At 38.1% G+C, this 25,258-nt stretch overlaps 1 protein-coding gene across 20 annotated transcripts in view; it reads left to right on the forward strand.

Annotated features, from left to right (window-relative positions):
* The window catches only part of LOC100650792 (polypyrimidine tract-binding protein 2), a 421,711-nt gene that overhangs the window by 338,017 nt on the left and 58,436 nt on the right, over positions 1–25,258 (forward strand). For all 20 annotated transcript variants that reach the window (XM_048413316.1, XM_020867289.2, XM_048413312.1 and 17 more), the window contains one exon: positions 8,458–8,607. In XM_048413316.1, coding sequence (XP_048269273.1) covers positions 8,458–8,607 — 150 coding nt within the window. The remainder of the gene's footprint in view (positions 1–8,457; positions 8,608–25,258) is intronic.

The raw sequence follows: 25,258 nt of genomic DNA on the forward strand, positions 1-25,258 counted from the left end.
TTCTTACTCTTCGTGGAGAGGATGGTGGGGGTAGTTTGCCACCCGGACGCTTACGGTTTTCATCAATCGCGGAAATACGAACGGAGCGGAGGGGGTCAGGTTTGGGTTTGAAGATGACGATACTTTTTATTTGGAAGAGCTTGGGTTGAGCTGAGTTTGCGAAGTGGGTTGACTAATTATGGTGTGGTTGCTTAAGATCGTTGGAAATTTGGTGTTTCGTAATTACCCTTACGTTACGTTTGGTGCTTTTTTCATAAGCGATGAAGAGTTTTTGTTTGAAATAAAGGAGGGGCAGTTTGATAGGTTTTGATAGGTTTTTGATAGTTTAGGTCGTTTATTAAGATTGTTAAAAAAGTGTTTGTGTACGCGTTGGTAGATGAGGCCATCGTTTAAAGTTGTGGACAATTAGATATCTTTATTTTGTTATTGTGAATTTTCTGCGAAGATGGAAAATGTACGAAGAAAAAAACGTAAAACGAGTGTTTCTATATTTTCGAACGATTAAGAATTACAACTTTGTAAATGATCAAAAAATTGTTTAAGAGAAATCCATCTAAACAGGTAAAAGAAAATCTGCATGCAGAAGATCAATCGTAATAAAACCGTCAGCCCCGCCATATAAGAATCAGAAAATATATTTCACGGGGGGAACGGTGGGAGACAGTGTCGAGAAATATCGCTGCTTCCGAGGGAGAGCCGGAAGTCCGCGGAGAATTTTGCTGCGCGTGAATAAATTTTGATCGAGCGTCCAGAAAAGAAGACTCTCTCCTCCATGGGCCGAAAGAAAAACAGAGAAATAGGAGAGAAAAAGAGAAGGATGATCCTGTTCTTTTGACCCTCTTTCTTCTTCCGCTGGTTTCCGTTCGAGGACAGAAGCGGCTTTTCTCCTTGATCCTTTGGGACGACCTGTCCTGCGAAACTTCCATCGCATTTGTATACGTGTATAAGACCGTGTAGGTGTGTTACACGTGTCCTTATATTTGCCATTCTTCCATTTTTCCATTCTACGAACTCGGAGGGATCAGAGATCTGCTGGAAACGTCGAGTCTCGTTTGAAATGATTTTTACGTTATGGTGCGTGTGAATTTTTCAACATTTTTAGAATTGGTAAAATGACGCAGATACGGAAAATTATTGGTAATCCGAGCGAAGTGTTTCTTGCGTTGTTTACTTCGAGCATTAAATTCGTAATTGCGAATGAAACATTTTGCCAGTTTATCGAAGTTAATATTAAGAATAGGGACAACAATTTCTCAATGCAAGTGTAACAGTTTTCTTCAGAGATTTATTTTCCAACTAAAATTATGGATACTAAAATAGCACGAATCTATGATTTCACAGAGCTTAACAAGAAAAGTGGCTATCTGATAAAGCTAAAAACTAGTTGTAAGAATTTTTATTAGCGTCTAAAGACCGAATCTTTCTGCTGAATTATCTAAAGTTGTTGAGAGATAATAGTACTAGGTAGGCGCTACGAGATAATTTGACAATTTTCTGTTAAAAGAAACCCTTGGACAATTTCTATTTTATACTAAGGGCTTGGTTCGAAAATTCATAAACCACAATGATTAACGGTCCACAGTAGCTCTTAAACCAGGTGATTCCTAACTTCTCACGGGTAGCGTATGTACAAAGAAAGAGAGGGAGACAGAGAGGCGGGTGTATCCACAAAATAATAATCGCTCGATGGCCACCCCCTCTAGTTGATTTACGAGGCCATAAACGCGGTCTCTACCCTTGTAATGGGCTTGGTTACCGCGAGGGATATCCACGCCTCTACGATTATCGTCATGCCACCCATTCTTCCGATGATTGTACATTCCCAAGACTACACTTTTCTATTTTTCTCGCGAATTTTCTTTCGCCTCCGGGCGAAAATTATATCGAACTTTCTTGTATCGAAGCGTACATTGGCTCACGAAAGTATTTGGATATTTATCGTAGAAAATTTTCGTGTCCATATCGTATGTGTTACATAAAACGTTTGGAAATTTCATTGGCACTGCTATGAAACACGAGAGCCAACGAATTTTCGAAATTTTAAAAAGAATCCTTAACTCTGATTTTAATATTAAAAGAACCCTACAATAATCAATTTGCTACAGTAACGTTTCAAAGAAGTTGCAAATGAACTAAACGTTATACGAAATAGCGAAAGCCAATCATAATAGTTTTGGTATTAAAACAGCCCTTAAATCTCTCACAGTAACGTTTCAAATAATCTGCAAATAAACTATTTTCATTAGAAATCGGGAAGAATTTCTGAAATCTCGCAGCGTCCACTATCCAAGCGCCAAGAATGGCCGAGTCGCCCCATTGACGGTGTCGCGTGTCCATCGGAACGACATACAGGCTGTATTCTGTGTAGAACACACCAGCAGGGCGATTGTTTACGGCGTGGCACGGGAATTCGATCCAATAACGTCTTTATGGGCGACATAGGGCGAACACAGGCGGCGAGAGAAGATTGCCCCGCCGCCATTGGGGGTGGGTTACGCGTGGTAATCCAGGGATCACGATTCGTCTGGGCTGGACGGGATCTTAAGATCGAGAAAACGGCTCTTTACACGCGACCACTGTCGTAACCTCGTCTCCGTATTACCCTTCCACGATGGTTTTCTTGAAATTCGCTACATTCTATTTATTTTCGGGGAAACTTTTGTTCACCCTGTTGGGGCAATTACAAGTTTGCCAATGTTGGATATTTGTTCATATTTATTTATTTGCGAGATTCAGACGACGTATCAAGAATTTTTTAGTTTCTTTCTTATCTTTAACTGAGCCCCCCCCTTTTTTAATATATATGTATATATGTATGTATGTAATTCTTTATCGTAATTACTGAAAAATGTCCTTAACTTTATTGCTTTTAAATATCGTAGAATAGTTCTCGAATTTCACTATCAGCAATTCGTTCATCGTTACTTTTCCCTTCAGATGCACTGCCTATGACTATATTCTAATAACTTGTGCTTTACATTTTCCTCTTTGTACCTGTTGCGCAATGCGCATAATTCCCTTTCTACATTATTTTCTCGTATGCTTTTTCTTTGTGGTAAAATGTTTTTTCTCAGCTAGCCTCGGTTGAGCTATATTGTTCTTATTGCCTTCAGTGGAATTTTAACATTTAAGTACTCTTTTTTTCTTGTATCCTTCGGTGTATGATGACTTTCAATATTCATTTTTTTCTTTTCCTCCTCTGTCGTCTTCAATGGGCTACCGTGCTTTTATTTTAATTTCTCTCGTATTTTGCATTATCGTTGTATTATCAATAGGCTTGTTCTGAATCGAATACGTCGTTATTCCGGGACGACTGCAAGCTGGCTATCGTTGGGTATTTATTCGCTAGGTTCGGACGGTGTCTTATCTATTTTTTGCCTTTTTGTATTTCTAATTGAACAAACGATGACAAATTAAGCTTTAATCTCACTGAAAATCGGGTTTCTCTATTTAAACATTGACCTGTTGTGAAACTTGACCACAATCGAGAACGTTACAAATTCTTTTTACACGCTAAAAGACAAGCAAGATCGAAATATAAAAATTCGTAGCAAGGTTAAGTGTCAACCAAATCGCCGGAACTTTCGAGGCCGACTGCGCGTTCATTTCCAGGTGAATAGATCATTTTCACGGCAATCAAGGGTGTAACAATTGCCGAGCACGGTTCGACATTAGGACACGCGAGCGTGTGTCCTGTCCAGTCCTCGCGAGAAATCCGCGCGCTCGGCCCGCGTTCCAAACGAAAACCCAATTGCGCGGCTCTATGCGTCATTAGCGCCTCGAAACGGAGTTAACGGGGTTAAATTCAGGACTGGTGGTGTTCTCGTACTGCCGACGATATTATTCCCCCGTCGTACTTCTCGCAGGGCGATGACTAACCCCATGGAAATGCGAATGAATGATCGTTCGTCCCGCAAAATTCGATTTACCCTCGTTTTTCCCGCATCCGGAAATCTCTCTAACGAAGCCCCTTCTATGACTTTTCACAATTCTCCTTCTTTTTTTCCTATTTCTGCCTTTTTTTTTTGTCTTTAGTTGACAGGGGTATTATGCGGATATGTTTGAAAGGGCGTTGGATTTTCACATTTGTCTTGGGAATGACAAAGTGGAATGTTTTTATTTTTAGATAAGAAAATGGTTCAAAGGGGGTGGAAATCTTTTATTTCTAATGGAGCTTTTTTAAACAGGGGCTGGAAAATTCTTTCCTATGTTTTTTTACATTTCTGATTCAAAATGAGAAAATTCTGATGCAAAATGAGGATCGAGATTTCGCATTACCCTAACCGAGACAATCGGAGCCGTTTCGTCGGGTTCTCGAGAAAATCCGAGTTGCAATGGAAGAGAGAGCAATCATGCCGGTGTCTCGTTTTCCTTCCGAGGCCTGTGCGTGATCGTCGTCCCGTTGCAATTCCGTGTTTCTCTAAAACACCTTCGCTCCTCCGCCTCGCCTCATTTCCCTGTTTACGTAGTCGCAGCGAGAGTTTGCAGAAATTTAATAGTTCGATGTCGTTAATTTCAGTTGTTGCAAGTTTCCGGGACTTTCTTTGATCGGATTTTGCGACTCGTTTAATGGGAATCGCGCGTTAGAATTAAAGCGAACGAGCGAAGCTGTTTCACGTTACTGTAGCTCGGTCGAGCCGCTTTTCTTGCGTGAATTCTTTTGAATAAAATAATTCCTCTGCATATGGGACGAATAATTGGGTAAATTGGGTTATACAATTAATCTTAATGGCAAAAAATATTTGTTTCAATCGAACATTTTTTTTTAAAGCAGAATAGGGTCGGAAAATTTGTTCAAGATTGATTCAATGATTCAAACGCTCATAAAATAAGTTTCTCGCGATCAAAATGTTCGAGACTCAATTTTCATTTATTGATTTGATTTACCCTTTCGGACCTTGAGAGATTTTGGTTTTCTTATTCCTACTTGGTAGTATAAATATATACATACGTTTGAGACTTCGTTCATGAACCGCATTTCGAATCGACGAATATTTTTCAAGAACGCAACAGAATGTAATAATAAAATAATTCCCGCATTCCTGTTGTCGATCTTCAACAGCGGATTCTCTTTATTAAATTCCGGTTGGTACGCTTTAAGTATTCAAGCTCCTCGAGCTGTTCTCCCTTTGTAAACGCGGTGAAACGCGACTGCCATTCTTTCGATCATTCGAAAATCTTATTTCTTAATTTTTTTCTCAAGCCGGGCAGAACTACGTTTATAATTCATGAGTAACTATTTATTTTGTATCGTTTCTTTTCTTGTATTAAATACATAGATTTTTAGATAGTCACGCCAGTAATACAAGAATTTATTTCGAGGAATTACATGAAAATTCAGAGAATCGTCAGGAACGGGGAACGTTTCACTCTTGTCTTTATAATATAGTTTTCAGACTAGAAATTCATTAAAAGTAGACTGACAGGCAAGGAGAAGCAAAAGCCTGGCGAAAGAAAAATATAAGGGATGTGGAGAAAAAGACGTCGAGAAACCGAGAACGGACGGAATAAAAAGGAAAACAGGGGAAACGAGAGCGAAATAAAATTTCAAAGTTTCAAAGAATTACGAAAGAAGGGAAAAAGGGAATTGCTTCGCGTGCGAAATTAGATGTACAGCCTGTAATTAGTAATTTAAAGTTTGATAACTGAATAACATTTACGAATCGATCTCGTATTATTATGTGCTCAAAAACAGAATGTCAGGTCTATGTTAAAAAGATATTTTGGATTCTAGTTAAACAGAGTAAGATATGAAATGAATAAAATAATTAAATTCTAAATATTCGCAAACGAACAAAAGGGAACAAGTGCAAGTGAAATGCAAGAATTAATAGAAAATGAGAAAGAAGAGAAATACTCTTTTAACAATCGAAGCTGTACATGGTTTTTAATGGGATGGCGTAATTGAAATGAAAGCTTTCGTTGTGTGTGCCGCTTTTTCTAAAAAAAAAAAAAAAAAAAAAAAAAAAAAAAAAGGAAAACGGGCTGTTTTCCTTTTCATCCTGCTTCTTTTCCGCTGAATTTCCTCGTGTCCCAAGTGTGTTTACCCGAGCTGAACTTCAGATATTCCATTATGGCGGCGGCTGTGCTTCGAGGCAAATGTAAAAATGCCTTCCAAGCACATAGCTGTTTCTCCCTTTTCCCTCCGCGAATCGACCTGGAATCTCGAATTTGCTCTCTGGATCGTTCGACAGATTTTTCTCCTCTTCTTCCTCCTCCCTTTTCCATTTCTTTTCTTTTAAGGGCGGCGAAAGAAATTATTATTCCATGGAGAGGTAGAGTGATTTTTTTTTTTTTGCTTTTTAATAGAGGAGGTTGATTTGTGAGAACATTTTTGGAAAGATGAATCGAATATTCGGATATAGATATTTTTATGTAGATAAGTAAAGGAGCAAAATAGGAGTTTTATGAATATTTTGAGAAGTATTGCGAGGAGTATTATGGAATTGTTTAAAAGGCTATCGATATTTAAGTAACATTATCGTAATGTTAATTTGGATCAGCTTGTATGTAATTTTATTTTAATTTAATTTTCAATTTTGTTTTTAAACTCGGCTAATTTTCTATTTAAAATTCGATCTTAATTTTAACCAATATTTAGTTTAAATTTTATTTTTCATTCAAATTAATTGTCTGTTGAAATTTCAGTTTCAATTTTAAAATCTTGAAATTATTATCCCAATAATCTTTCGATATATAATCTGTCGATAATCGATCTGTCGATATAATCGTGAATTATTTTTATTATATTTATTTTCGTTGTTTATAAATATTCTCATATTAATTTTTACATTCCGCGGCAAGTAGAACGAATTTATATCTTCATGGAAGCTTCTCTGAATAGGTTCTACGGAAAAATTAATTTTTCACGAATTTTTTTTTTATTCTTCTTTCTTTCTAAAAAGTATCCCTTGTTCTCGATTTTCCAGCGAGCTCAAAGGAGAATGCCTCGTTTCGAGGGAAAAAATATAGAACGCTTAAAGGTGGAGGGAAGAGAAGAATGAAAAAGTGTCCTTTGAGACGTTTTAACGAGAAATCGATATCTCTTAAGGCACTTCTGCCAACCAAGTGCAATTAATTATTTATCATTTTCAGAAACATACTTTCTTCGGTAGTTGCCCCATGAAGGGAATTTACAACCTGCCTACTTTTTTTCCCTTCGCGTTACTTAAGCGGTATACTGCAACTTGCATTCCATACAGATCTTGAAATATTACTGACTTTGCCACTCCTTTCGTTTGTACGATGGAAAAGAAACTCTGTCCCATTTCTATAATTAAGAGGTATTTAAGATATGCATTATAAATAAATTCTTATTTATACAGCATGAATATTTTTGGTATCTCGTATATGACGAGAGATAGAAAAATTGTATGTTTAAATAAACTTCAATCTTCTCTAGATAAATAAATCTAATTATTCTATTCAAAATGATACGCAGGACAGGCGGTATAGAATTTCGAATGAATAACAATTTACCTAGCATAAACATCTCTTCCAATTAAATTTCCCATTATTAGTATATCCATTCTACAATTAATCATTACACTTCTATTAATTGTATCATAATTATCAGTGCAATATCAGAATTTCTTCCTTTGATCCATCGTTATAATTTCAACATTCATTTACCATCAAAATTATTACAAATTTTGGCTTAAAAACTAAATTCTTTTAATTTAATTTCAATTAAATTTTACTTTTAACATTTCTATTTCACGCTAGATTAAAATTATGGTATAATTTTTTTACATAATCTACATCGAAGTCGGTAGAGTTCAATATACAGTTATTAGTTGTTAAATTTCCGAAATTTTAGTAAAATTGAAGAAATAATATGATATTAAAATGTTCTAAGGTAATTTGCTATTGTTTCTCAATTTTGTTAAGATTTTTTTGTTAAGGACAGTATGGTCGTTGACTCGAAGTCGTTCCTGCCCCATTATCGTATTAAAAACATATTTAAAAGACGATGCAATCGAATTGTTGACGTTTAATTGCCTTGCAAAATAGTTTTTATTGTTCCCGGCAAATATTTAAGTTTTATTCCGTGACCAGGAGGGAATTTCGAGTGGAAATTAGGTAACATCGACGAAGAATACGCGGAAATTCAATTACAGAGATAATTCTGCATTAATATTTGAATTGCGCGACGAGCTAACCTCTCTTTTGGATCTCAAAACGCGTCGTTTCACGATTTTACCTTCGACCATATTGAAATCGTCCACGAAAGTGGAATTCCTTTTCTTATTTCTGTTCTGGCATTCTCAAGATGTCTCAGATTTGCAAACTGCAATTCTTGTATGGAATGTGTTATAGAATGTTTGGGAAATGATGTTTTCAGATGGCAAAAGATCATTACGATAAATCACTTATGTATAAAAAAGCGATCGTCCTAGTTAAATTTTCTGATCTAATAGATTTTTCTAACCATATTCTGGTGATTTTCTGTTGCAGGCATTCCTGGAAATGGCAGATGAAAATGCTGCTGCGACGATGGTAAATTACTATGCCTCGTGTATGGCTCAGCTCCGTGGCAGGGCAGTTTACGTTCAATTCAGCAACCATAGAGAACTCAAAACCGATCAAACGCACACCAACAATGCGGTGAGTACTTGGACTCTTCGCTATAGAATTTTCTTTTACGAATTCTACACTATATAGAACTACAATAACGTTCGAGATAAGCAATTTCCCAGTCGCCATAAATTCTTTTTTACTGCTGTCGTAGTTCTCACGATCGCGTAAAATTCTCCCAAAACCCTTTTACACCGTACGAATGAGACACGTTAATTAATCACGTTCATCGAGTAATATCGTTCGAGGGATGTAGGGGTAGACGGAGGGGCAATTTGAATCTCGAAAACGCGTTAGCAGCCTTTGAGAGGAGATCCTGGTCCGACATTGTCGCATAAAGCTTCGATTATGCGCTTCCGGGGAGATACACCAGCGAAGATATCGATAATCGAAGCATGAACTCGACCCACAAACAATTTCAATATTATCAAAATCGAAACAGATGCACTGTTCTCGTATTTTCTGCGCAAATAAATTCATTCCGAATATAATAACGATCGTGGTAATGATAGTAATTCTGAAACATGTCGTTTCGTTGTATATAATACTAGCTGCATCCGCGGTTCCGCTCGCGCCGACTACACCATTTGCGTTACATACATTTTTAGCAGAGGACAGCGTTCAAAATAACCGGTATTGACAGTTTTTTTAACTTTTAATGCATCTAAAGTACAGAACATGGCCGCATTTAAAATGCTTATGCGCGAGAACTGTGTTCGCGCCAGCTGTTGTCGCCATACCTATATCAAAGAATACGAGAGCCTTTTTATCCGAGATCCTCCGATCCTCCTTTTTAGTTTTATCATTAAGTACCAGCAGGTAGAGATCGTGGCTCGAATTTAGGCGCGAGCATGTCGCATATGCTATAAGACGCAACGTCTTTTTTATCTATTACCTTATGACTCGAGAATCGTTGAAAAGTTTTCTTTCCTACGTAGGTACATTATTTGATCAGGTTGTGGGCTATGTTACAAATCTTTGGCGCAATGAGCGTCTATTTCGATCCAAAGATAGATTTTCAGTACTCTGTGATTGTGGTTGCATGTTGTGTGTAATGGACGAAGAAAGCATCTACACGCGTATCTTTCTGCGAAGTATCTTCAAAGAAAGCCCGAAGAAACTTGCAATCTTGAAATATTAACTTCTTCTTTGATCCGCAAAATATGATATAAATGAAACTGCTAAAATAACAGTACAAGATGTACAACATTCTCGACAAGACGCACAAGAATATTCGGTGAACGAATTCAATCCGAAAGACAGTATTTTAATTCTTAGAAATAAATAATAATAAAATATGATGTAAATTAAACTTGTGAAACATCGTCGCAAGATATTCGAAATTCCCGGCAAAATACATGATACAAAGGTCCATCAACGGCGCAAAGTCAATAAACAGTTCGGTTTGGGAACTCCATTACAATTAACGCGTCCATAATTTATGAACAATCCCTAGGGCAACGGACTCCATCTTGTTGATTATGTTTCCGCTCTATTCTCAGTCCAATGGACATTGTCTTTGCAAGTGTTAGGTGTCTCTTACACATATCCCTCTTTCTCTCTGCCGCTGTCATCCTTTTGCTGGACACATTGTGGTCATGGATCCTTGGCTATTCGGTATAATTTAGTATTGTACTCCACTGGGAAAGTTTCTATCAAACGCGAAGAAATGTTTGCTGATTTCTTCGAAGATTTTGTTGATTTGATGATATTCGTGGATACTCGGGAAATAATTTGATAATTAACAGAATTTAATTTTTAACAGAATAAATTGTCAGATGTCGTCGGGCATTCAACTTGACAACGATTTTCGACGAAACTCTAAAATTCTGAAATAATTACTTCCATCGAAACTTTCCAACGGAATCAATTTTGAAAGTACCTTTCAGTTCTCTCTTTTACGTTAAAAGAACGGAAACGAGATATAAAAGACGTGGGGAAAAAAAAGGAAATGCTCGATATGTCAGCTGCTGTGCGAGCTATTCGTCGAATGTAAACCAAACCCCGGTGTTTTTCTCCGGTTCTTTTGTCCTTTCGTTTCTTTCTTTCGATTTGTTACCGGTAATAAAATTCCCCACTTCAGCTACTCTTGAATTTGCCGGTTCAAACAGTCAGCCGCGTCAATTGTACTTCTCTACGAGCTCGATTTTCCTGTACACACGTGTGCCATGGAAAACAAATCCACTTGCAACATGCGAAAGCCTCGCCTCCTCCATTGTTTCGCATCGGTTTGTTTCGTTCGTACCGAAACTTTCCGATTTTCCAACGATTTTTCCGACAGTGGACAATCGTATCGTGTCATTTTTGAAAATCAGTCACCTGTGGTTTCATATTTGGAGATTGATAAATATTTGCAGGGCTCGTGACGAAAATAACTCTTGCCGATTTTTATCTTTTTGCAGAAGAATATAATGAGCGTAGAACGTGGAACTTGCAATTTTTCACTAGTATAAATCGTTTACTTTCCGTCATTTTGCGTTCCATCATTTTGTGAATTTCACTCGAATCTATTAAAATTTACCGTTATGTAAAAAGAAATCAAAAAATTTTATACGAATTGATTTTGTTACAAGCCTTTCAATTGGTTTGAACGAAGGAAGCATTAATCAAGTAGTGTAAGCGTATCATTTGTCAAACGCGGGCTTAAATAGGACGAAGGTTCAAAATTCGAATAAATTAGCTGGTTTTCGATGGATATCGATGAAATCTCGTTTGCATTTGTTTGTTGAATGTTAATTCACAAATATTTCTTCGATCAATAAAACAGTATTTATTTTTAATCGGTCGTTATTTTTATAATGTTTAAAGTGGACTAAATTGCTTGTACCAGAAAGAGTTTACATTCTCGTATTTTAATTGCCATTTCTGTTTTTCTCTGACTCGGGATTAATAAAATTTCTAATTAAACAATTATAAATGTTTAACATTTCGTTTTAATGTATATTAATTTTGCCCATTAATTATCGAATGTAATAAATACATATAAATAATTATTGAAATTTGTTATGAAAAAGCAGTTAAATACACTGAAATTTTTCACTGATTTTTTTCTCAGAAACGAACTTTCAAAATGGGCAAATATTCGTCTAAATCTTTTATTCGTTTTTTCACCTAGAACTTTGATTGGCTATATCAGCAATTATATGACACTCTGTATATACCGCAAACGTGACTTTCGATTGTTTTTCAACGCCTTAACTTTCAAACAGAAAAATCGCAATCTAGGAAACGAAATTAATTACGTGCCCGGTAATCGATAGCATTCACACGTTTGGAGAAGCGTATCTGGCAGGGAGGATCGCGGGGAATTAGTTGGCGATGAAATACGCCGCCGATATCCTCGATATTTATTTGTATTGTTTTTGCCACGGGGAGAAAGAAACGAGCGGGCCAACTTTTTATGACAGTTTTCTCTCCGCCATAAAGCGAGGAAATTACTTATTAATTACGAAAGTTTTCTTCGCCGCCGCACGGGCGCGGAAATACGAGCTTTCCTCTTTTCTCCCTTCTCTGTCCTCCGTTTTTCTTTTTTAATCAAGAATAGTTTTAATACATCTTGGGACGGAAAAAGAATATGGTGGTTTACGATGATACATTGAATAAACCCTGATATAAATATTTATAATTGAGAGAGAATTTGAAATTTGGAAAATTTGAAAATAAATCTCATGATGAATATCTGGCAAATTTAATAAAATAGTTGGAGAATATTACAAACCTTTTTTATCATGTTAGTGAGTTAGTTGAGAGCTTTCTGCATAAAAAACTTCAGGAATATTATTGTATAATTATCCCTATGAAATAATTTCTTGGATTAAGTAACTTTTTTTTAATGTAGAAACTATTAGAATTTGAAACTCTATATTTTAGTATTTAGTATTTAATATTTAATATTGGAAACTACGATATATACCTACTATTGAGGAAAGAAGGCATCAGAAAGGAATGTTTAAGATTTCTAGTTAGTATCATTTAACATATATGTATATGGAAAGTACTAGTAAGTGTCCAAATACTTGGACGAGTCAGCGTACTTGTGACTGCATATACAAAAGTCATTATCCTTATTTGTCGCTTGTCTACACAGCTGATCGCTAAACCTGTCATTCCCCTCGGAATCGGTGTCCGTTTCCAGCAAGTTGCCGGATCATTGGGGAGGAAAGAACAGTTTGATAACTGCCGGCAACTTCGCCTGGGGACTGCGTGTCATCGAGAAACTCGGGACACCCCCTATGCCACAATTTATCCTGGCTGCTTATTAATAATAACTACGTTTTCGATCGTGGCTCGATCGATCGACCAGATAGATCAACCCTGAAATTTCCCATCGAATGACAACTTTTCGATTTTTCAAAAGTACCTACCTACATTCTCCTATAGATTTATAGTCTTGTTGAGGAGATGATAAGTTTCAGGCATCGTTGAATCATAAATCGCGTGGAAGTAGGTTATAGGCGAAGTTTCGAGGGCGAGCAACTTCTGCGTTGCTTTTTTCTTTTTTTTCTTTCTTTTTTCTTTCTTTTTGTGGACATCGAAAACTAGTATTGGAATATTTTCCGATTCTATCGACTTGTTATATGTTTTTCCTTCTTTCCTGATAAGGTGTTTTTGTGTGAGAATTTAAATTTCTTTTCTACGAAATAAATGATTATCGATGAACACAAATTACGTAAAATGTTAAAAATTGTTAATTTTTCGACAATTTTTGCTTCTCTAACTCGTCATCAATCTAGAAAAACCACACGAAGAAACAAATCTTTCGTAATTTTTGCTATTACAACTGTCAAACCCAGAGTCCGATAATGAACATAAAACAAAATATCCTTCATAATCCAATTGGTGGATTATAGATCCTTGTAACCCCAATTATATCCTGTCTACGTGTCTTTATAAAATTCTTACAAACCCACAACGATCGGCAGAGCGTCAGAGCTTCTGGAACGTTTCCTTTCACGAGGGCCATGAAACACGCTGGTCAAGCGATGTTGTACAAGCTGGCCAACATCAAGAACCGCACGTGCATGCAAGCGAGGCTTTCACGGCGATTGCTTTCCTCGGCGTCGTTTGTCACGAGGATGCTCAGCGAGAAATCATTCGACCCTTTACGGGGGCGGCTGCGCGAGAAGAAAATCAGACCTTCTTCATCCGGCCCTTTACGGAACTCGATTTGCATCTGTCTTGGACGAAACAGAAAATTCTCGAAGCTACAGGAAGATTCCCGGTAGCGATTTTTGCGAATTTTGTCAGATTCAGCTGAAAATTAGGATGTATTTTAGAGGGTTGTTCGTTATTGGGTTGGTGCACACGAAATTTCACTTTGTCGAAGTTTGATATTCAATTTAAGCTCTCAGAAGTCAAGATGATCCTCCTCTATGTAGTCCTGATTCAAGGGCCACACTCCTTTCGTATATTGAACGATATTAGTAAATTAATAACAATGTTAAGATCATGCGAAACAACGTAATTTATACAATATTTATTCTATTCTACGTTCTCAGGAATCTTGAGGAACGAAGTCGACGTTCGATTTTAGAATAAATCATTTCGAAAATTACTCCACGCGTGAAATATAATACACTTTTTCGTAGAATCGTGGAATTCGTTGGTCGAGAACAATTGAAGAAAATTCCCACGGTTTCTCTACGTTCGATTCTCTATGATGCAGTCGGAGGTTCGATCAGGTGGTCGTTTTTTCCCCGAACGAAGCTCGAAATTAAACGCAGTCACGCGTGGACAGACGCCGGAGAATTTCTGGAAACCACTTTTCCCGGTGTCGTTCGAGCGGAAATTTCCACGAATGCGAAGTATTTTAGCCACATAAAGTGCATCGGAAGAATAAAGCAACGGACTTGTCCAAGGCGTGTGCAAGGAACTCGCCGGAATGCCGGACTATCGGCGGTATTTCATTCTGAATTTCCGGTGGCCCGTGATTTTTAGAAAGCAGGCATTTGTTTCGTACATGTATTGTAAATAGGAAACTTCGATTGGCTTCCCTACACTGTGCATTCGAAACTATCGCTCGTGGACTCTATCGCTTATTTTTAACAGAATGTAATTTAATTTAAAAATTATCTGCTTAATGCAGTTTATTAGTACCTCGATACTAGATACTTGGATGTTAATATCATATCTACATTTCTACCATTTTTATACCATTGCCTTAAAAAAGATTTTTCCTTAAAATTTGCTTACTATACGTATCCGAGTATAGTAAAACAGTTCGAATGTAAGTATTACAAGCTTCGTCATATAATTACAAGTATATACAAGACTTAAGAGTGGCTTTAAAAAAGCCCATAGTTTTAGTATATCCTGTGCATATTTCAGCGAGCAACACCACAAATTCCCTGTTAAGTCTCCACGGGCGAGTTGAACATGTAATCTCTGCAATATCAAGTTTCGTGGCCCCTTGTTGCATAAACAAAAGCGTGAAACGAGGGGATTTCGTTGGTTGGTGCTAGAGAAAAGAATTGAGTGAGGCACGGTTAATACATTGACCGCCCCTGGGGCTAATATGTCGGTTAAGTAAAAGAGGCGCGAGTGAAGCTCGCCTCTGAACTCGTTTAATAAAGATACCATGCGACAAAGCACCCTTGCATTCTATAGTAATTAATTTACAGGCTCTCGTCCCAACGGATGTTTGTCTCCATCTTATTTTCTTCAGGGAGAAAATGAATTGATAAGTTATCAGTGATCAGCATGTCTTCAAGCTGTATCGATCCGATCCTCCAACATCATTACATATGTTGTATTGGCATCGCCTTGATATAAATGTTCATAAATTGAATTACAGTTTGAAAGATTCGGAAACGAAATTCAGAGTGGGTATTTAGAAAATTTCGTGAGATTTTGTGCGCATCTTTTTTAGTTTGTTTCGTTATATAGTAGCGACAGATTTAGCTAGTCCTTTCTATGGGAAGATTCTGCCATGTCGTAGTAGTTTGCTTATTTCACGTCAGTTCATTAACGTAATATCAGTACCATGTTGTAACTACTAAGCACTAAATATCTAGCAGGTAGTAGATACTAAGTATCAAATAGTAAATAACAAGTACTAAATAGCGAAGTAAACAGTAACTACTAGATACTAGTTTCCTCTCGCCCTTTATTTATAACCATTAAATAAGCATAAGTACGCGCTATTTATAAATATTTCCACCTCGCCTCTGCCATAATTAAACTCACACTACAGACTGCTCGCGTTTCCTCTTTTTAATCAAGATCCCAGCGAGGCTGTGCACAAAGAATGACACTCGGTTGACGCATCGCCACACGACACAGGGGATTCTTTCCTCGCGACACGGCTTAGACACCTGTTTCCAATAGCCTGAGAGAGGCGGAGGACCGGCTCGCCTTTGTGACGAGAATATACGGGCCTGGCTAATGGTTTTACCGAGAAGGAAAGTTTCGCCGGCCTTTACGAAGCCCCATAAAAAGTGTCCCGCGTAAAGCCGTGACATAATTCTACCTTATACCGGCCGCGGTTCCTCTGACCTCTTCTCTCTCTCTCTCTCTTATTCCTTTTAACCACGAGCAAAAATGGACGCGAAAGTTTCCGAACTGACGGCGTCGAGAAGGAAATTCGATGCGTAAAGGAGAAACCAGAAACCGACGACTGGATTTAGCGATCTTTATGGCGAAAAGAGAATATTTTAATGGCTTTATTTGGAATTAACCAACCGATGAAAGTTCAAAGAAGATAAGCAACGGTATTTTCAGCTTCGTAGTGCGAGCATAGAAGATAAAAATTTAGTCGAAGGCAAAATTCAGCACGTTCTAAGATACCGTACAGAATGACAGGACAGTTTATAGTCTGGTATCAATTATTCAGTGCATGAACACGCGAGCAAGCCGTTTCCTTGTTGACGTTGAAAACAATGCCCAACTTACGTCAGTGCCATGCCTGTGTACGCGTTGACGACAACGTTCGCCTTTAACACTTGCTGGTTTGCGAGGAAAACTTGCAACGGACGTCTTAAACCGTATAATACCACGTCAAAAAATAGCGATAAATATTCTCACTGCTAGCTTAGGTTTATAAAAACATTTTTATTTCTATTAATAACAAATATGACAATAATGGCAAATAAAATCTTGTGAAATACAGAATACGAAAAAGATAAGCAACCCAATAGAAACTCGCTTCATCGTAGTCAACTGTGGCCTAATGATACTAGTTGAGCATACTAGTTAAATTACATTTTCTACACCAGCTTACTTTTACAACGTTTGAAAGGTATCCTTCGACCTCCATGATATATCAAAAACTGCAAACTCTTGAAATTGAACGCGACTAAAAATTCCAAGCAATCACAATTTTCACTAACCATTCAAGGAACGTCAGAAGTCGTAACTTTTACAAAATATTGCCAAATATTGCAACTACTACTAGGAACATCCAAAAATTCCAAGATCCCGAAAGATTTCCAGAAAATACATCCAGAAATAGGAAAAGGAGCGGCTGGCGGTGGAAAAGGGCGGGAGAAAAGGTAGAGTGTGAGAAGAATGCGCGAGGTGTCTCGCAGAGACAATGCAGCGCGTCGTAGATCACCCAAGACACCCTCCATTAAAAATATTACGCCATCTTGGTGGCATAACCACCCTCCAACCCCTTTCTCGCCGTTTCCACGTGGCTCCTTGGCATTTCAGACGGAATTCGGAGTAACAATGTGGCAAACTTGTATCCGGCGTATCGATCGGTGAAATACGCGTGCAGATATCGTGTTTATGGAAAATGACGTCTGTTCACCATGGCTGTTCCGCCAGTTGGAAGACTGACTGTTTTATGTGGGCTGGGAGAAGGTAATTAAATAATCTATAGTAAATAATGCCGAACCAAGCAAATATCAATGTATGAAACAAACGTATAGCCATAACTGATCCAAATATTTAACAAAATATCAATAATTAGCTCAAACAATCAAATAGCATAGGGTTGTTGAAATACATCAAAAATTTGTATTACACGAATATATTGGAAATACACCATCGTTACTGAATCATCGTCATAATTTAAAAAAGAACAATTTACATATCTCTCCATCTTAATTCCTCCAAACAAATTTCTTCAGTAGCAATTTTCTGAGAACTATAATATAATTAATATGCCGATATAAAGTATCTACTAAATAACAATTTATAATCGGTACTAGTATAGTGTATAAAGTATTATACAGAGTAAAAGGTGATAAAAAGGAAGTGATTCTTGCGATCTCGTGAAAAGACGAGAGCTGTCGCCGGGGTGAAAGGACTGGCAATACGAGGCGAGATACTCGTTTGATATTTTTTTTTTTTCGCCCCATTTCGACGTTGCCGGGGGGATGAAATATGAGTAAAATGGATAACGTGAACGAGTTGCGGCCGGAAAATGGAACCCGACTGGCTGAAAGAACGGGGACTGGTGTTTGGATTTCTCACGTAGCCAACCTGAAACGCGAGGAATGATGATGCACATCGCTTGCTGCTCGTGCGATTAAAATCGTGAAACGAGAAGCTAAACGCCGCTCGCCTAAATGGAATCGTGATTGCGTACCCAATTAAAGAATTCCGACGGCCATATTCGATTCAATCGTCGTACGTCTATTTGATCGATTTTTGTGTCGGTAGTTAAGGTTATAGATTTTATATCTGTCAAGTTCCTATATCTGCATGGATGGAAGTGGACGCGAGATGGATTCTTTACGTTGGTGTTGGATTAGCGATAGCGATGATGTCTAATATGGCGTTAGAATGACTGGTTGTTAACAAATTGGCAAATATTCTTCGTATAATTGCTACTTGGAAGTATATCTGTACTTACTGCTATATTTAAGTAACTTTAACTGTACCTACGATATAACTTTGACTTCGGAGAGACATGAACGTCGTTCGTTTGCATTTAAAATAAAGGAAAAAGAAGCCAACTACGTTACTATTAACTAAACAAAGGAAAGGAAAAATAAAGAAGTCAGGAAAGACACTTTAAGCTCGCAGGAAACAAGCATCATCGAGGCTTTATAGCGAACGTTCAAAACCGAAGATTCGTATCCTTGAGAGATCGATGGTCGGATCATCGACTTGGATCACGTGCAATTCCATCGACTTCCGGCTTTTTTCTCTCTCCGCGAGGCCACCAAAGGATCGCTGGATTCCATCGCCAGGCTGTTTTTCGGCAGTCAACCGTCCCTTTCCCTCGTTTTCGCTTTTAATGCTGCTACCTCATTCGTTGAGGATAAAGGAGCGCGTTCATTGGACAATATTACGAGAGGGATCCGCGGCCGTCAAAATGATGGAGTGGCTAGGCAGCCAGACGAACTCTTCTGCAGCCAGAATAATCAGTCTTCTCGGCCTGTTTCCGCCCAGCTCGTTTTTCTCTTTCTGCCTAACTGCACGGGGCCTCTCGCTCTCTTTTACGTCCCCGATGCTATTTCCGCGATCAGAGTGCTAAGCGAAATGCAAAGTTGGACAGGCAGGCTTCTTTTTCTGACGAAATACCGCCACCTTCCTTGTTCTTCCTGTTTCCTCCGTGATATTTTTGCCAGATTTATGGAGATGAAGTTGTATGGTGAGTATTTCCACTAAACTCTAGTTGGCGGGGCTTGGTTTTAGCTTGAAGGGTGCTCGGAAATTACTTTACGCGGTTTTTCACTTTTTGCCTGTATTAGAAATACAATTTCTGATTTTAGAAATTCTCAATTCGCGATTCTTTTGATTCTTCTATTGGTTTTGCGGAGCGAATCTGGATTGTAAGAGAATGATAGCGTTATGATAATTCTTTATCGTAAAATTGGGAGATTACATCTGGAAAACTAGGAGAATAAACATCGGATACGAGTAATATTCCTTGGTAGTTTGACATTCTTAGTTCAGAATTCACGATCGATATGTTTTGATGTTTCTAAATCTTCGGAATCTCTCGATTCACGTTTCACATCGTCATTCTTTAGAATATAAGTCACTCTTCAGGATCCAAGAAAAATCCACTCTTCATCCCTCGAAGCCTTCATAGCCTTTCTTAATCAAGTCTTCATCTCTAAAACATGTTATACGATACAAGTAAAAATTCACTTCTCAGACCAATTCACTTTTACTGGCCCCTGCCTCTACGTTCCTAGACAAATGATCCTGAATCAGATATTAGGATCCTAAGACAGGCTTGCCAAAACAAATTCCTGAGGCAGCGTACGAATTTTTCATCAGGGCGCCCCCCTCTCCCGTCCCACCCTCATTGAAACTTCCAACAACCATCTTTCGTCGATTCGGTGGCACCCACTCGGAGAGCACCCTGTGCTTCGTTCAGGATAACAGAGAGGGAGTTGGCGGGCTCAGGATGCTCGCTCGTTTGGCAAACAAATCGCAGGTTCCTCGAGGCGGGTAGAACAGACTTGCAATTTCCTACAGACTTTCTCCGTTATACCGTCTTTCCATCGTGTTAATTCTTAATTCCTTCATTTTCTTTTCGCGGCGCGTACGCCGTTCGCCATTTCTCCGCCGGCGGAAACAACCGTTTAAATATTTCGGATTCGACGAACAAACGGGAAAGCCTCGCACGAAATCGTACACCGGGAAATTGAACGGAGAATGTTTGAAACTGTTCCGACGCTTGGCATTTCTCGGTTCGTTTTTGTTTTTCCAGATCGATCGAAGCGAATTTGTTTCCCTTTTTAATCAGAAATTGTTGATTTACAGAGTGGAATCGAGCCTTGGTCTCGAGTCTTAGAAAATAGGTTCTAGCGGAATTTTACATTTTTTAGAAAATTCCATTCCCTTGAAAGTAAAAGGTTGCGGAATTAACCTCGTTGTAGAATTAACTCCATAGTAGGATTAATCCTTTAACTTATAATACCAACTCATCCCCAATATTCCACAAATTCTACTCGAAACATGAGACACGCTATCCAAAATTTCCAACAAACTTCAATTTCAACTTCACAACTTCAGCATCCAGAATTACCTCCGATACACGAAATTAACGATTACGAAGCACCAATTATGCAACACACCATTAACGCTATGTCCAGCGTAAAACTAAATGGCTTACAACTTGAAGAATTTTATACATAAACATTCTTCGTTGTCTTAGTGGTCAATGGTTAGTTATAAAACTCCAGCTACGAGGCTTTATTATATTTATTACATTCTTTCAACCCCCGTTAACCTTTAAACATTCTCACGAAAGGAAATCACGCCAATACTGTCACGCGTGATATTTTACATCGGTACGTGCTATTAATTTTCGAAACCGAACATCGATGCCGCGAAAATGTTTCAAACGAACCGATCTTTTCCAAAAATTGTGAAACTCGAGCGACGGTCCAGTTATGGAATTAACCTCGGTTTTGTTTTCAAAAAACTGCAATAGCCTTGGAGGGTTGAAAAGTCGAGCAACTGATAGAACGCCACCAGCATTGTTATTTATCGTCGCGGCTTCTATTATTTGGTCCGTTACCATTCTCGAAAGAACCACATCCCGCGGCGTGCTCTCCATCGATGTATATTTAACCGGACGACGAGCTGCGGGGTTGCTCTTCGCTACGTCGAAACGTTTTCCGCGAATGTGGATCATGAGGTCACTCGACGAGCTGCTTCTCCCTATCTCTTCGTCTTTCACGTTCGCCTTTCTTCGTCGTTTATCTTTGTTAACTCGGGGAATAATGTATCACCGGGTGAATTTGCGAATTCCTTTTCGTGCTCTTTGTTTCTTTTCGTGCTTCGAAGGGTCGATGTTGGAACGCGTTTGGGGTTTTCGCTGTGAAAGGGACCGGTGCGACGAGTAGAATTATTAATTGGATTCGACTTTTGTTCTTCGTAGTTATTTTTCCTTTCGCATGTACAATACACTTACACACTGTGTCGAAAGTGGACCAACACGATCATGGCTCGTTGCAGTGCTAATGAAATTGTAAAATGTTGTATGCGATACGTACGATGTGAAGATAAATTTCCTATGGGCAGCAAATATGGGAAGTGAATACTTTCGCGAGTCAGTGTACACGGTAATCTCCGCGATTCCTAAAGCAGTCGAAGAAAGACCCTCGATGGAACATCCTTCACTGTAAACCAACCAAAGGATCAAATAAAAATCCGAGAATGCTTCAACGAAAATGACAAAAATACGGGAGCACAACTGTAATAAAGATCCAAGGGATTTGCGGCATGTATAAGACAGTGCAGCGGCATGTTGGATAGGAAACGAAGAGAAATCGAGGATTTGTGAAATATAGGAACACAACTGGAAATAGTGGATACCCTAGAAACGTTGAGATATGGAAAAGCGTAAGAAACTGGGGTGCACCGTGAGGAAATACGAGAATTGGCCGGTTCCGGACGCGAATAAACATCAAATTTGAGAAATGCGGAGATACTGTGCAATTGTATGTTATCTACTCTGACAATTCCGGAAAGATTGCGAGGAAACAGAAAGAATCGAAAGAGATCTATTTCGAATCTTCGGATCCTGATTAATATTCTAGAGACTTGTTCCAGGTTTATAGAGTCTTACGTGCATTCTTGGATCGCATGCTATGACTGTTATTTACCGTTAACTTGATTTATACCGATCCTCTTTATCCAATCAGTAATATTTTTAGACATTTAATTTTTGTTTAGAAAAGGACATTTTTATTTGGACAGAGAGATACATTTTTATTTAGAGCGCACAAAGCAATATGGATTTCATTTTTCGAATGAAAAAGAAAGAAAAAAATTGGACGATTTTTCCTGAAAAAATAGTCAAAACTTTCTCGACTAATTTTTCGTTCAAAAATAAACAGAATAGTTTTCTAAAAAATAAAATGTAAAGAGGAAAATTTGTGTGTTGGTATTTTGGGATATCAATAATATTGATAACACGGAATACTAAATAATTTCTTCTGAAATAACAGAGAAATTGCAAAAGATGCTATTTGGGTATATTTACTTTACTGCGACCTATAAGAAAGCTTGCTGCATATATAAGGAACCCTCGACCCTCGTTATCGCGGTCGAACGAGGATATAAAAGCTTTCAATCGCGCTATACTCTTTGGATCCGAGTGCAGAAGTAAAAGGATCGGACTATATCAGTTGCAACAAGTAGCGTGGTATGTTATGGTAATGTTCTCAGTCCGAGCACTTACGGTTAGTTCAGGGACGAACCATCAGAAGGGGTTGGAAACTACCCTTTAGAGTAGTTATTTCGCCTGTTGAAAGCTGCTCCATTCGAGTGCATAGTCAAAGTAACGGTCTCCGCCGAGGCAAGATTGCTCGTCGAAAGTTCTTGGATTATTTCGACTTGTAACTCGCGTGCTCGCTCCTTCCTTAGTCTCGCGTATTAAAATATCAAAAAATGATGTGTTTCTATCATTCCATGATTTTGTCGATTTTCCATTTAAACTTTTCATTGTAAGCTAGACTAGGCTACATTATTTGAATTTTTCTTTTACTTTCCATTTACGTTTTCGCGACAGGTAGTTTTAATTGAATTTTGTAAAAATGGAAATTTGATTAATTTTTCCGTGAAATGTATTTTATTTTAAGATTGAAAACTATTCTTTTATACGGTCGCTTCTGAGAATTCCTTGGAATGTTTCGCGTTTCTTCAAAGTAGCGTATATTGTTTAAATTTTCCTTTTAACGATAGCTAGTTTTAATTGAATTTCGTAGAAATGGAAGTTTCTAATTTTTCCGTGAAGCTGCAAGATTGAATCTGGATCATTATACCTTCGTTACGCCTTCGCGGTTCTTTCACTTACTTATACATACTTATACATACGTGTATAAATTATTCCTCCACTAATTACGTTCTTTAATAACAATTTACCAAGCGAAATCGAACTCAAATAAATTGTATTCTCGTTTAAAAAGGCTGTCACGGTTCAGAAAACACGAGGACACGTCCGTTGTAAAAACACAATGTACAAATGGGAAATTTTCAGGAAGTTGCAAGCAAAAACTGGGTTAAAAGTTTCGGAATTATAAATTGGCCGAAACTCCGGGGCAATTCCTTCAGGCACCAGCGCATCCGCGTTCATCTATCATTAAGCACGATTTACAAGAGCGACTCGGAAACAACGGACGCGTCTATTGTGTCGGGCAACAATAATACGTTAAACTTGCATTCAGAACGGTTGTTTTGGTGGCTGCAATCTCTGAAAACGATCGCCAACCTCGCAGAATCGCTCGATTCACCCATGAATATCGCGATTCGTATTTCGATGCAACGGTTCGCGAATACCTTTGTGCATCGAATAAAATCGTAAATTTTGTTGGACAATTGGTTTCGCTTATTTGAAAAATTCTTTTTGCTAAGATTTGGACGTTTCCGATGAAATTCGTGGTAATCAGAATTGTGCATAAACATCCCCTGATGGCTAACATCTTCGTCTACCGAATATCATCAAAATTAAATTTAGACGAACGTGGAACGAAATTTAGAATGCGTCCATTCCACCTTTAAACGTTTCTAATTTTTTAATTCTTTCGATTAAAATCTCATCCGAATTCTATTCAATATGCCTTTCGTAATTTCGTCCCTAAAATCGAAACACTTCTTTCCCTTTTTTTCTCTATCGATCAACTGCATCTCTCTAATTCTGCCTCATTTAAAATTCCACCCTTCCCTTTTGTTTATTTAGCACCTTCGCCGCGCGTTTCGCTAACTCGTCTCCCTTTTCCCCACTTCTTTCATTTTCCACCGTTCCTCTTTCTCTTTCTCTCTCTCTCTCCAGCTGTTTTACATTTCTTTCAGTGGCCACGATTTTCTTCTTATCTCCACCCTCCATCGACCTCCGTCCAGAAATTAAGGTACAAGTTTAATTGAGCCTTTCCAGCTCGCAGCTGGCGACTTTATTATCGACATTCAGTATAATTAAACCATCTGCATCTTTTTAAGCGGCGAGAAGTGCGCGTTTCTTTGAAGCTTCCTCGGCAGAAGCAAACCCTCGCTTCTTTTCCCCCTCTCTCATTTTCTTTCGAAAGTTTGTTCGCCGGATGAGAAAACGATACGAAGTAACGTTCTAAGAATATTTTCGCGTTCGAGAACGCGCGAATTCACGTGATTTCCTTTTGCAGAAATTTGGGTCAAAATGATAGGGTAAATGCTTCGTCCTTCTTATTCTTTGGGTTTAAGCAGCGTCATAGAATTTCGTTGCATTGAAATTTAATTCAGGGCTAAGTTCGTGTAATTTTATTCAAAGTAGAATAAATTTTTTCCAGGTGCGTTTGGTTTATTGCTGCGGTTGATTCAGTGATTTTAATGTATCGTTCGTCGACTGAGACCTTTCTTTTTCTTCCTTTTTCGAAGAAAGTTTGTAACTTGAACGCGCTACTTATTTATTAATTGACCTTCTTTCTGCGGAAAAAAGCTTGATTTCAATTCATTATCCGTTTGTCGATCTCCCCTTCTTTTAGAGAAGAATTAATTATTGTATTTTATCGTCTGTCTGAAAAATTCATCGCTTCGTGTTATGATTAATTATTCCTCTTCCTTTTGAACAATATGTCGGTATGGATTTTTATTTACTAATTAAATACGCACGAGAAATTATACGAATTTTTCTATTCACGGCGATCAGAAAATTCCAGAGGATCCCGAAATTTAAGGTTCCACGGTAATTTTCGCTCATTCGGCTTTCGCTTTCGTTTCTGCAATTAGCAACCGATAAATTCTCGTGCGTGTTCGCCGTAAATTTGATCCCAGGGTTCCCTTCTCCACGTTTCCTCCT

This window comes from Bombus terrestris, chromosome 16 (genome assembly GCF_910591885.1).
Source record: "Bombus terrestris chromosome 16, iyBomTerr1.2, whole genome shotgun sequence".
Classification (NCBI taxonomy): domain Eukaryota; kingdom Metazoa; phylum Arthropoda; class Insecta; order Hymenoptera; family Apidae; genus Bombus; species Bombus terrestris.